This window comes from Copadichromis virginalis, linkage group LG20, assembly GCF_057382275.1.
Source record: "Copadichromis virginalis isolate Kocher_CV1m ecotype Utaka linkage group LG20, C_Virginalis_male_GT1.1, whole genome shotgun sequence".
Lineage (NCBI taxonomy): Eukaryota > Metazoa > Chordata > Actinopteri > Cichliformes > Cichlidae > Copadichromis > Copadichromis virginalis.
In genome coordinates, this window is record NC_140637.1 from 7,995,810 (window position 1) to 8,009,218 (window position 13,409).

General features: G+C 40.3%; 3 protein-coding genes and 1 long non-coding RNA gene across 4 annotated transcripts; 1 reads left to right on the forward strand and 3 right to left on the reverse strand.

Moving 5' to 3' along the window:
* Positions 1-150: 150 nt before the first annotated feature.
* Positions 151-5,021, reverse strand: LOC146684258 (uncharacterized). The gene has a single exon (XM_085442944.1). It carries the CDS (start codon positions 3,515-3,517, stop codon positions 1,931-1,933), a length of 1,587 nt encoding a protein of 528 aa, XP_085299070.1. The 5' UTR covers positions 3,518-5,021; the 3' UTR covers positions 151-1,930.
* A 463-nt stretch (positions 5,022-5,484) lies between these two features.
* LOC146684259 (uncharacterized) lies at positions 5,485-8,129 on the forward strand. Its single transcript, XM_085442946.1, has 2 exons — positions 5,485-6,874; positions 6,995-8,129. Exons 1-2 carry the CDS (start codon positions 6,698-6,700, stop codon positions 7,586-7,588), a joined length of 771 nt encoding a protein of 256 aa, XP_085299072.1. The 5' UTR covers positions 5,485-6,697; the 3' UTR covers positions 7,589-8,129.
* A 453-nt stretch (positions 8,130-8,582) lies between these two features.
* Positions 8,583-12,229, reverse strand: LOC146684260 (uncharacterized). The gene has a single exon (XM_085442942.1). The coding sequence runs from the start codon at positions 11,402-11,404 to the stop codon at positions 9,128-9,130; it is 2,277 nt and encodes a 758-aa protein (XP_085299068.1). The 5' UTR covers positions 11,405-12,229; the 3' UTR covers positions 8,583-9,127.
* Positions 12,230-12,291: 62 nt separating this feature from the next.
* Positions 12,292-13,291, reverse strand: LOC146684261 (uncharacterized). The gene is made up of 2 exons (XR_014917125.1): positions 12,932-13,291; positions 12,292-12,854 (listed from the first exon to the last, which is right to left on the reverse strand). It is a non-coding gene; the product is annotated as an uncharacterized LOC146684261 (long non-coding RNA).
* Positions 13,292-13,409: the final 118 nt, after the last annotated feature.

Below are 13,409 nucleotides of genomic sequence, written 5' to 3' on the forward strand. Positions count from 1 at the left end.
GCTATTCAGTCCCTCCACCCCAAAAGTCATTTATATTTTATAGTCAAATGAGAAATCCACTGTACATTTCTTTCAGGCATTACAGTTTTGTTTCATTCATTCTAACGTGAAATACAACAGTGTCAGCATCTTTTCAGCTTTTTATCAGACTTGTCTTTCACCATTTTCAAATAGCCTAATCAATAATTCATGTACTTTCATAGATGCTGTTGTTTTCCTCAAAACCATAGATTTTTAAAAAGAAAACATTTTGCTTGGATAAACTATAATGTCTGATGGAAGTTGATGGAAAAGCTTCATTTAGTTTGGCTTTGTCAGGTAGGCTGATGTTGGCATTGAATGACAGCTACCTGATTTTACTGCGGTAAAGACCGATAATGTGTTGAAAATTAAAACCAGTGTTATGAGTGCTGTGATCTCCTCTGAGAAGCATTCAAAAAGTTTTTGCTTGCATTAAACATTGGAGTATGTATCAGCTGTGTTATCAAGAAACTGAGATATCTGCTAGAAACTGGAATATTGGAATATGTCTGATATTAAAGACAGTTTGCGACTGAAGAAAACTGTGAGAACATTTTTTTTTTAATCCTCTCATTGATTCATCTTCAGTTGAAACTGCGTCAAATCAGCTGCCAATAAGTAATTTAAATGCATTCTATTTTATTTTAGTGTTATTATTCATTTATATTTTATTGCGTCATTGTAGTGCATTTTACTTGTTTTAGTTGCATTCTAGTTTGTAAAGCAAGTTGTGCAGCATGGGCTGTTGGAAATGTGCTCGATCAATAAACCTGACCTTGACCATGTGTGGAGGGAGCCAGAAACATGCTGCTGTTTGCACATATTTAATAATGGGCTCTGCAGAGGAGCTAAAGAAGAGTCCAGCATGTTGCTCTGACTGTGTAACTCCTAAAGGTACAGTAACGGCAACATTGCCTAGTGACTGATCAGGCCAGTAACATTTCTGTTTCTCATATAAACCATCTCAGTGACTTCAGCAGAGATATTTTGTTAGTCAGGGTAAATACAAGGATTAGCTACCGAACATGTGCTTTTGCTCAATGTCTGACTGCGAGTGACTGAGAATGTGTTTACTTTAAAAAATGAAATATGTATTTGGCCACAGTAACTAAAGGTTCGCTAACTAAAAACTAACTAAAATGTAGCTTTAAAAATAGCTGAGAACAGCCTATTTTAATAACCTCACTCCACTTCCTGCCACTGTACAAAAATGAAGCCAAAATTCCCTTTTCATGGGGACTGCCATCACTTTGTATTTTTGAAGCCAGTGTGTGCGTAGTAGTGAATAAAAGCAGATCAAAAGTACTCAAATACAACCACTTGTACACATCAAAAGAAAAATTCAGTTCACATCAATTTTATTTGTGCTAATTTTAAACCTTTATTATATTATATAATATAATATTGCAAGGTAACATCCCTACAATAACGCAGAGATTGTAGGGATGTTACCTCGCAATATTATAATATTGCAAGGTAACATCCCTACAATAATGCAGAGAAAACCCAACAATCCGAAGATCCCCTATGAGCAAGCACTTGGCGACAGTGGGAAGGAAAAACTCCCTTTTAATAGGAAGAAACCTTCAGTAGAACCAGGCTCAGTGAGGGGCGGCCATCTACCTCGACCGGTTGGGGGTGATGAAGCGACATAGATGAAATGCATGTCACTTCCTCACACATGCAGAGATGTCCTTATTGTCTTACATTTATGATGTTATAGCAAATACAGCCTCTCCTGGGTTACGGATGTAATATACCCTCAGGATGGGCGGGTATTAAATTTTTTTCTGATATTGTCTCTTTGTGATTTATTTTGACTTTGGAAACAAAGAAATAGATATTTTTTAACCAGCTTAAAAGCTGATTATTTCTTTGGAGTCAGTGTGAGAACTGGTAGGAGGATTTTTTAGATGTGGTTGGGTTTGGCTGAAAGCCGGCGCTTGAGTATTTTTGTAGCAGGATTGTATACTCTACGTAGAGTTGACTGGGAAGTAAGTTCAGGTGAATGGGGATGAAACATTTCTTCTTCTGCCTTGGGAGTAACAGTGGACTTGAGGTTGAGTGAGCTCCTAGACTCAGACTGCTTCTTTGAGTTGTCTACAGTTTTAGACCGGGCCCTAGTGGAAATAGGAGGTAGCAGGCCACGCACTGCTTTTAGCTTACTGTCATATGTGGTAAGCTTGTTACCCTTTTTACCCTTAAGGTCTCTAATTTCTTTCTGTTGTTCTTTCAGCTCATTGTCGCCTTTGGATGGAAAGTATTCCACATTACTCAGGTCAAATCTCACCTTTTTCCGGGCTATTTGTTCATCCCCATCCTTTCTTTGCTGCTCTGGGGAGGCTTTTTTCTCGACTTGCACAGTGTGGCCGAGTGTGTCATAAAGTCCCTTCAGCTGTTGAGCAGTTTTCAGACGGGCTATGTTATTTTTTTGGGATGAAATTTTTTTCCCAGGTTCCTGCGTCTCATTTTCAAATATAATTATTTGCTTAGTTTTATCCTCAAGGCAGTTTTCCAGACGGTCGATAGTAAAACGTTGCCTTGCCAGCTCCTTTATCTGACTTTCAGATTCCAGGACTTTAGCTTTTAACTCTTTCCTCAACGTTATGTTGTTACATTCCTTCTCCCTTTGACGTACTTTCAGTTCATCATTTTTCTTTGTCAGTTGGTTTTTCTCATCTATTGCCCAGCGCTTTCCCGCTTTATACTCCTCATTTTGTCTTTGACACTTTTTAAGTTCAGCCTGTAGTTTCTCTTTTTCTTCTTCCACACTTTTAACTTTCTGTTGACGGCAGTACACCTCCCCAGGTAGTGTAAGAAGCTCGTCTATCCTTCTTTCAAGGAAGTCATTACAATGAATGTACTTCTCATTGTTCTGAATCTCAGTCTGAAGCTGCTCATTTTGTTTCTGCAGTTCTTTAAGTGTTTCATTTTTTTCCTCAGTCGTCTTGCTTAGCTTCATCTTGAGTTCTTGTCTTTCCTGCTCATGTTTGATTTTAAGGACAACCAGAGATTCCACCTCCTTTTCTTTCTTGTCCCGCATCGTTTTTTCAGTGGCACACTTATTTTCAAGGTGTTTGATTGCCTTATGAAGAGCCCGAATTTTTGCCTCATATTTGTTTGTGAGATCTACATTCTGTGACTCTGCGGACCTTAGCTGGGATTTGGTTTCCTCTTTCATCTTCGCAACCAGTTCCTGCTCTTCTTTCAAAGATGCCTCAAGACTTGAAATCTTACAATTCTTTTCATCGATTTCCTCCAACTGAAGCTTTTCAGCTTGTTTGTACTTTTCTATCTCATTTCTGAGCATCTGCATTTCTTTGGACTCCTCTTTCATCTTTGCAACCAGTCCCTGCTCTTCTTTCAAAGATGCCTCAAGACTTGAAATCCTACAATTCTTTTCTTGGATTTCCTCAAGCTGAAGTTTTTTAGCTTGTTTGTAATTTTCTATCTCATTTCTGAGCATCTGCATATCAAAGTAGCTTAGGGAGCTCATTTTGAAATGAATGTATTTAGTTTAGTTTATACGACGTGTTATTCTGTGTTTGAAAAATGATCTACTCAATGAGACAAAGTGTTCGCAAGTGGAAACTGTTAGTTCAGAACTATAGCGATCTATGGGTTCAAGGTATGTACTCGAGGGATATTTATAGGCTCTGACTCCGCCCCCAGAACTGTCTTCAAAGGAGTTCAAGTGACGTTATCGCCGAACGTCGTGACATTCAAAGGACAGTCTATTATGATGTCATTTTGTACCAGAATGGGTTCAATTTGATATTGTGTCTTTGCAAGTTTGTTCAACTTGCATTGCGATTTCTTTTTTTAGCAGACTTTAGCGATCCTTCTACTTGGGCTGTCTTCAAGTTTAAGGTATCTGTCGTTTCCCACCGTATCCCGCCCCGATCGATCCATTTATGTACGAGCCCATCCGCCCCCGGATCCGTTCATCGGGGCTCATCGCTACTGTTGTAGTCACTTGTCCGGAGCTAACAACAGCTGTTGAGCTGACTATTAAGCTAACATTATGCCCGCTAGTGTTACGTGTCCTACAAGCAGTGTTGGGTAAGTTACTTTAAAATAGTAACTTAGTTACATTACTAGTTACTTCTCTCAAAAGTAACTCAGTTACTTCAAGTTACTCGTTACTTTCAAAGTAACTAGTTACTAGGGAAAGTAACTTTGGTTTTACTCAGAATTCTCTTGTTAATGTGTTTCTTCCATAACTTTGCCAGTCTTCTAGCTTGCTTACTTGCCACAAGTGCACTGTGCCACCTACCAATAGAAAGGATATGATAACGTGCATATTTCCACGAGAGAAATCCCACGCCTGGACCGTCATTGACTGCTGCCATGATTCTAGCCTACGTCACAGAGTCATGTGCGCCTTTTACATCCAACACAAAAACTGCAGTCGTGGTGCTTTCGATTGTACTCAGAACTCAGAAATTCTGCCTTCTGAATAGGAAGATGTAGGTAACACCAGACTGCAGATGAGCTGCATACAGGGCTGGACTGGGAAAGAAAATTGGCCCGGGCATTTTGACTAGAAACTGGCCCACCATTATAGGAAAAATCATAAAGCCTTTGAATGAAAACAAACACTGTTGTGACAGTGATGTTCACTGTTTTGATGGTATATATGCATCAATCTATCAATCGTTTGTTGTAAGATTCAGATAATTATTTTTTAAAAGCTAGACATTTTAAATGAGAATAAGAAAGAAAAGTATTTCTTTGTGCCCCCCATTCCCTGTTAATGCCCTACATGCCCCCTTGGCCACACTTTGCTAGATCCGCACCTGCACAGTTACCAGCTGTCAGCTACCTAAAAAAGGATCCTGGGGTTATTTGTCTCTCAGAAACAGTTCATAACTTCCCTTCAACTCATTCATGTCATCTAAAAGGTAAACCTGTTTCTCCATCACCTGCTCAGCTCTGATGATCCAGTAAGGACATCTCCTGGTTTCATCTTCATGTTTCCCTCTCACCAGATAACCAAACCATATCATGACCAGCAGCTTTTTTTTTACAGCTGTGGCTCCAGCAAACATCAGCTGATACTAGAAATTAATATTAAATAAATTCTAACAATAGCTGATCAAGCTTAAACGTGCTGCTGTTGTTTAGCGCGACATCCGCTGGTTTCCTCTTTCGGCGCAAAGTGGGCGATAAACAAACAAGAGAGCCGATCAGCTGATCATTGATCAGTTTTCATGATTGAAGTAGAAACGGGAGAGGGAGGGGGAGGGAATGAGAGAAGAAGAGGCAGCTGTGCAGCGTAAAGACACAGAATAACTCCAGCTTTGTGCCTTTTTCATTGTAGCTGAATTACGGGACAAACTGTTCCTTTTCACCTCAATAAGAAACGCGTAATATTTTCTCTGAATACCAGACGGGACGGTTGGCAACTCTAATAACTTATGAACAAAATAAGGTTCAACATCATTAACTTCATAGCACCCCCCAGCTGTATAGAAACTCCGTCATGCTAGCTAGCACGCAGTACGGAAAAAGTCAGAATAACGAAAATAAACTCCACCTAAGCTTGGTTTATATCTGACCCAGAGAGACTGCAGGTCATAACTTCTTACCTGAAGTTCAGTTCACACTTGGACCGGCGGCCGCCTCGGGTCTCTTTTCCTTCTGCGTCCCTTTTCCTTCATCCACCTGCTGCCTCCACCACTTGCTAATGTTACTGAATCTGTGGAAACTCCACGATGCCACCACACGAAGTAACGAGTAACGACCCTATCTAAATCCCAGTAACGAGTAACGCGTTCCTGATTTTGGCATAATAACTAGTTACCGTGCTCGTTACCACAATAATAACGTAGTTACTGTAACGCGTTACTTAATAACGCGTTAGTCCCAACACTGCCTACAAGTCACACTTTTTCTGTGATAAACAGTTGAATTAAATTCTTACAGCGTATGAGAGGTTGGCAGCGTCAAAACATTAGCAATAGGTGACAATAACGAGTGCTGGAGGATTTATTTAGTTATTTATTTAGATCCATTTCTTCAGTATAAGAAGCCATACTATCAGAACACCGCAATACAGATACAACTAATAGGCTACTTATTCTGCAGAAAAACTTTCACCATTTGTGCTTAAGAGTATATGAATTTATATGACTACTGCTTATGTTGAAGATTAAGCTCAGTTTTAATATTTCATGTCATTCTATAATGATCATAGCGTATGCAGAGATGACACATATTTGTCCATTTTAATATTCAGCTGAGCATGAATGGAATGTCAGAGTGGTGTCTGACAGTATATATGTATGTTATTATAATGAACACAGTGTATATATGTATGAATGTTTGATTCAAAGATAAGATTAGACATTTAAAATAAATGAATAACAAACAAAAATCTAGCAGGTTGAGCACTGTGTGAAGCAGGAAACATTCAAGCAGATGAAAAATATATTAAATGAAAATACTGAGCTTATCGTTGATCAGCTTGGATTGTGTAGATCACAAATCTTTTGGTCTGAATCTTTTTTTATTTAATTTTTATAATATCCATCGTGACTCTCTTTTTCATCAGTGGAACTCTGTCCCAGTCTGCTCCACCACCGGGAGATTCTCCGCTGTCCACGATGTCTTCACTGTGGATGCCATGTTTGTGTCTTATCTATCGTAGGTCCTGCAGGGAAATGGTGTGACTATGTCTCTCATCATACCGTCCCTCATTGGACTTGATAAAACCTTGGAGAATTGTGTCACCAACTACACCCACTTCTGCAAGGCCCTGCGCACAGGCCTCTACACACACTTCCAGCCAGTGATTCACCAGAAGGACATGATACTAGCTGCTGTGCTGGATCCTAGGATCAAACTGCAGGTACCAAATTAGGCCAGAAGCATAGCGGACTTCTGTAGATTTATATTTAATTGAATATGCGTGTTGAGTAGATATAGGAAAAAAATGTGTGTACATTTAAAACAACCATTTTTTTTGCAGCCGTTTTCTGATGACAACCAGGATGAACAGAATGATTTCCTAACACCTCCGTCAAAATCTGAGGCTCGCAGCATTGTTGAGTCCACATTAGAAAACATGGAAGCCTCAACTTTTCCTACTGTTGAGGCAGAGAAAGATCAGACAGGCAGTGGGCTGGAGCACGATGTGAAAGAAGAAAGCCAGACAGATGGCGTGATGGACACTTGTGCTGGCAGCTCAGACAACAACTGTCCTGAAATCAGTGAAAACGACCTCAAGAGGAAGTCCATCTTCAACTTCCTTCAGCCTCCTGCAAAGACTCTAAAGATGCCAGAGTTCGACGTGTACCTGTCTGAACCGCTGTGGGAAAGCAACTCTACTCTTCAGTACTGGAAATGTGCTTCTCGATTCCCGAAGCTCCAAGGCCTCGCCAAGAAGCTGCTGGCGGTGCCCGCCACATCTGGAGGTTTTGACCGTTTCAGTCCGATGGCTGCGTGCATTGTGAAAGCAAAAAGGAACCGCTTGCCACCTCACCCCACAGAGAGACTGCTACTATACAAAAACTCTGTAAAAGTGAAGACTGTTAAAAAGCCCAGTCGGGCTGCTAAACACTGATGGATAACAGCTGAGTGTGGCAGAGGTTTCACAGCATTAAACAGAAACTCTGCCTCTACTTTTAAAAACTGTGCCATACGCTAAGAAGGAGGGTGAACTGCTAATACCTCTTATATTGTAGCAAATGAATCAGCTGACTCTTTCTTCCTAGAACGCATTTGCTGGTCTGCATTAAAAAAACAAAACAACAAGTCCTGTGTTACAGCTGGTTTCATCAGTTTGTTAAAGGGACGCATTCTGGTCAATGATCCTCACAGCTTCATCCTCACAGAGCCCATTTAATAATGGGCTCTGCAGAGGAGCTAAAGAAGAGTCCAGCATGTTGCTCTGACTGTGTAACTCCTAAAGGTACAGTAACGGCAACATTGCCTAGTGACTGATCAGGCCAGCTACAACTACACATGTTTCTTTTCCAAATATTTATTTATAAGTGACTTATGTATGTATGTATGTATATATATGTATATATTGTACTATTCTTAGTCAGCGTATTGTCTGTCTTGTCTTAATGTTGGTTTAAAATGGAGCACTGTAGCAAAAAATAATTTCCCCCAGGGATCAATAAAGTATTCTGATTCTGATTCTGATTCTGATTTCTGTTTCTCATATAAACCATCTCAGTGACTTCAGCAGAGATATTTTGTTAGTCAGGGTAAATACAAGGATTAGCTACCGAACATGTGCTTTTGCTCAATGTCTGACTGCGAGTGACTGAGAATGTGTTTACTTTAAAAAATGAAATATGTATTTGGCCACAGTAACTAAAGGTTCGCTAACTAAAAACTAACTAAAATGTAGCTTTAAAAATAGCTGAGAACAGCCTATTTTAATAACCTCACTCCACTTCCTGCCACTGTACAAAAATGAAGCCAAAATTCCCTTTTCATGGGGACTGCCATCACTTTGTATTTTTGAAGCCAGTGTGTGCGTAGTAGTGAATAAAAGCAGATCAAAAGTACTCAAATACAACCACTTGTACACATCAAAAGAAAAATTCAGTTCACATCAATTTTATTTGTGCCAATTTTAAAACTTTAGGGTAACATCCCTACAATAACGCAGAGATTGTAGGGATGTTAACTTGCAATATTATATAATATTGCAAGTTAACATCCCTACAATAATGCAGAGAAAACCCAACAATCCGAAGATCCCCTATGAGCAAGCACTTGGCGACAGTGGGAAGGAAAAACTCCCTTTTAATAGGAAGAAACCTTCAGTAGAACCAGGCTCAGTGAGGGGCGGCCATCTACCTCGACCGGTTGGGGGTGATGAAGCGACATAGATGAAATGCATGTCACTTCCTCACACATGCAGAGATGTCCTTATTGTCTTACATTTATGATGTTATAGCAAATACAGCCGCTCCTGGGTTACGGATGTAATATACCCTCAGGATGGGCGGGTATTAAATTTTTTTCTGATATTGTCTCTTTGTGATTTATTTTGACTTTGGAAACAAAGAAATAGATATTTTTTAACCAGCTTAAAAGCTGATTATTTCTTTGGGGTCAGTGTGAGAACTGGTAGGAGGATTTTTTAGATGTGGTTGGGTTTGGCTGAAGGCCGGCGCTTGAGTAGTTTTGCACCAGGATTGTATACTCTACGTAGAGTTGACTGGGAAGTAAGTTCAGGTGAATGGGGATGAAACATTTCTTCTTCTGCCTTGGGAGTAACAGTGGACTTGAGGTTGAGTGAGCTCCTAGACTCAGACTGCTTCTTTGAGTTGTCTACAGTTTTAGACCGGGCCCTAGTGGAAATAGGAGGTAGCAGGCCATGCACTGCTTTTAGCTTACTGTCATATGTGGTAAGCTTGTTACCCTTTTTACCCTTAAGCTCTCTAATTTCTTTCTGTTGTTCTTTCAGCTCATTGTCGCCTTTGGATGGAAAGTATTCCACATTACTCAGGTCAAATCTCACCTTTTTCCGGGCTATTTGTTCATCCCCATCCTTTCTTTGCTGCTCTGGGGAGGCTTTTTTCTCGACTTGCACAGTGCGGCCGAGCGTGTCATAAAGTCCCTTCAGCTGTTGCAGCAGATCGTCATTTTCTTTTTTCTGTACTGCATTCTTTTGTCGTTGAATGCCAATGTCAGTTTCCAGTTCTTCTATTACTTGCTCAAGCTTAAATACTGTGTGTTTGGACTTTGTCAGAGCTTTCTCAACCTCTTCTTTGTCCTCCACAGTTTGCGTCAACTTTGACTTCACTGTGAAGAGGTTGTCATTTGCAGAGCTAAGCTGTTTCTCGTGTTCTTTCTTTTGTTCTGCCTGCTGCAGTTTGATAATGTCCAGCTCAGTCTTTACAGCATTATAGCTGGTCTTAGCATTGGCAAGGTCTACGTTTGTCTCTTGGAGTTCTTGAGCCTTTTCTTTGATTTTATTCTGAAGTGTCTTTATAGTGTCTCTAGCTGTATAGAGTTCGTTCTCAATGCAGAACTTTGTCTCAGAAAGGAGCACTTTATCAGACCTAAGATTTTCACGTCTCTTTATCTCCAGTTCCAGATCGTTTTCTGCTTTGCTAAGAGCAGTTTTCAGACGGGCTATGTTATTTTCTTGGGATGAAATTTTCTTCCCAGACTCCTGCGTCTCATTTTCAAATATAATTATTTGCTTAGTTTTAACCTCAAGGCAGTTTTCCAGACGGTCGATAGTAAAACGTTGCCTTGCCAGCTCCTTTATCTGACTTTCAGATTCCAGGACTTTAGCTTTTAACTCTTTCCTCAACGTTATGTTGTTACATTCCTTCTCCCTAAGACGTACTTTCAGTTCATCATTTTTCTTTGTCAGTTGGTTTTTCTCATCTATTGCCCAGCGCTTTCCCGCTTTATACTCCTCATTTTGTCTTTGACACTTTTTAAGTTCAGCCTGTAGTTTCTCTTTTTCTTCTTCCACACTTTTAACTTTCTGTTGACGGCAGTACACCTCCCCAGGTAGTGTAAGAAGCTCGTCTATCCTTCTTTCAAGGAAGTCATTACGATGAATGTACTTCTCATTGTTCTGAATCTCAGTCTGAAGCTGCTCATTTTGTTTCTGCAGTTCTTTAAGTGTTTCATTTTTTTCCTCAGTCGTCTTGCTTAGCTTCATCTTGAGTTCTTGTTTTTCCTGCTCATTTTTGATTTTAAGGACAACCAGAGATTCCACCTCCTTTTCTTTCTTGTCCCGCATCGTTTTTTCAGTGGCACACTTATTTTCAAGGTGTTTGATTGCCTTATGAAGAGCCCGAATTTTTGCCTCATATTTGTTTGTGAGATCTACATTCTGTGACTCTGCGGACCTTAGCTGGGATTTGGTTTCCAGCAAAACATTTTCCATTTTTTCCATCTTTTCATCTTTGGATTCCTCTGTCATCTTCGCAACCAGTTCCTGTTCTTCTTTCAAAGATGCCTCAAGACTTGAAATCTTACAATTCTTTTCATCGATTTCCTCAAGCTGAAGTTTTTCAGCTTGTTTGTAATTTTCTATCTCATATCTGAGCACCTGCATTTCTTTGGACTCCTCTTTCATCTTCGCAACCAGTTCCTGCTCTTCTTTCAAAGATGCCTCAAGACTTGAAATCTTACAATTCTTTTCATCGATTTCCTCCAACTGAAGCTTTTCAGCTTGTTTGTACTTTTCTATCTCATTTCTGAGCATCTGCATTTCTTTGGACTCCTCTTTCATCTTTGCAACCAGTCCCTGCTCTTCTTTCAAAGATGCCTCAAGACTTGAAATCCTACAATTCTTTTCTTGGATTTCCTCAAGCTGAAGTTTTTCAGCTTGTTTGTAATTTTCTATCTCATTTCTGAGCATCTGCATATCAAAGTAGCTTAGGGAGCTCATTTTGAAATGAATGTATTTAGTTTAGTTTATACGACGTGTTATTCTGTGTTTGAAAAATGATCTACTCAATGAGACAAAGTGTTCGCAAGTGGAAACTGTTAGTTCAGAACTATAGCGATCTATGGGTTCAAGGTATGTACTCGAGGGATATTTATAGGCTCTGACTCCGCCCCCAGAACTGTCTTCAAAGGAGTTCAAGTGACGTTATCGCCGAACGTCGTGACATTCAAAGGACAGTCTATTATGATGTCATTTTGTACCAGAATGGGTTCAATTTGATATTGTGTCTTTGCAAGTTTGTTCAACTTGCATTGCGATTTCTTTTTTTAGCAGACTTTAGCGATCCTTCTACTTGGGCTGTCTTCAAGTTTAAGGTATCTGTCGTTTCCCACCGTATCCCGCCCCGATCGATCCATTTATGTACGAGCCCATCCGCCCCCGGATCCGTTCATCGGGGCTCATCGCTACTGTTGTAGTCACTTGTCCGGAGCTAACAACAGCTGTTGAGCTGACTATTAAGCTAACATTATGCCCGCTAGTGTTACGTGTCCTACAAGTCACACTTTTTCTGTGATAAACAGTTGAATTAAATTCTTACAGCGTATGAGAGGTTGGCAGCGTCAAAACATTAGCAATAGGTGACAATAACGAGTGCTGGAGGATTTATTTAGTTATTTATTTAGATCCATTTCTTCAGTATAAGAAGCCATACTATCAGAACACCGCAATACAGATACAACTAATAGGCTACTTATTCTGCAGAAAAACTTTCACCATTTGTGCTTAAGAGTATATGAATTTATATGACTACTGCTTATGTTGAAGATTAAGCTCATGTGACCCGTGGTAGGTACCTATTTAAAATAGGACAGAGCCGTAGGCGCACAGTCAGTTTAAAAGAGTTTAATTTTTTAATACAAAATAAAAGAAACAGTGTAACAGCGGCACCTCAAACCAATTAAAAACGTTACCTTATTAGAGACGATAAAACTGTGCGATTGCCCGTGAGACGGGACAAGCGCTGCGGGGAACCGTTTAAAAACAAATCGACATAGCACACAGGTTAAACATGGACGGCAACTCACACATGACCCCAAATGGGTAAAACACTATAGAAAAAAAGTCAAATCTTCAGTGCCGTCTTCACTCGGGCCCACCGCTGTGCATGCAAAAGCGGGGAGACAAAAAAAGGATTTGTTTTCCCTGCAGCGCCTTCACCGTCTGCGACAATATATATATAAATATAAATAAAGGGGTTAAAATACTAAAAGGATCAATATCTGTGGTGCCTACTGATACAGAAAAAGTAAAACCAAAAACCAAGACCATCGACAGCCGCAGCAGTCAGTCTGTCGGCTTACACCAGTTTAAAACAAATTAAAACACACTGATGTGTCGGGTCCTTTGCCCGCAGCCAGAAATCCACCTGGCAAAGCAGCAGCTCGGTACTCTGTGAATAAAAGACAGGAGATCACTAGCTGGACAATAAAACACAGGAATATTCCTCCACTGAATTGGTTTTGTTACCTGTCCGCAAGTTCGTGTCACACCCTAATAAATGTGGGTCAGTGGCGATGAAGTCCACTATATCGTTCTCACGGGAGCAATGTTTCCCACCTACAAGGGTGCAAATAACTGTAAACCTCTGCCAACAGCCAGAGCTCAAGTGGTACATTTTTGTGTAACCTACCGTTCTAACAGAAGTTTAGGGGAAGGACGCGTATCAGACTTTCATAGTTAAGAAACACCAACTTGCCCAACTCGGACCAAGCACTCGCAGCTTCAGGTTTGCAAAGGAATACCCAATTGCCCACACCTGCGCTTATGAAAGGAGCGAAGACCAGCTCCGCCCACCAGGGGCGGTCCCAAATCTCCAGGTCTCACCTGTCACACTCAGTTTTAATATTTCATGTCATTCTATAATGATCATAGCGTATGCAGAGATGACACATATTTGTCCATTTTAATATTCAGCTGAGCATGAATGGAATGTCAGAGTGGTGTC

Bases quoted from the DNA above. Each gene is read 5' to 3' on its own strand.
- LOC146684258 (XM_085442944.1), bottom strand. From the start codon at position 3,517: ATGAGCTCCCTAAGCTACTTTGATATGCAGATGCTCAGAAATGAGATA.
- LOC146684259 (XM_085442946.1), top strand. From the start codon at position 6,698: ATGTCTCTCATCATACCGTCCCTCATTGGACTTGATAAAACCTTGGAG. The intron at 6,875-6,994 runs GTACCAAATTAG...TTTTTTTTGCAG, and splicing joins ATCCTAGGATCAAACTGCAG to CCGTTTTCTGATGACAACCA.
- LOC146684260 (XM_085442942.1), bottom strand. From the start codon at position 11,404: ATGAGCTCCCTAAGCTACTTTGATATGCAGATGCTCAGAAATGAGATA.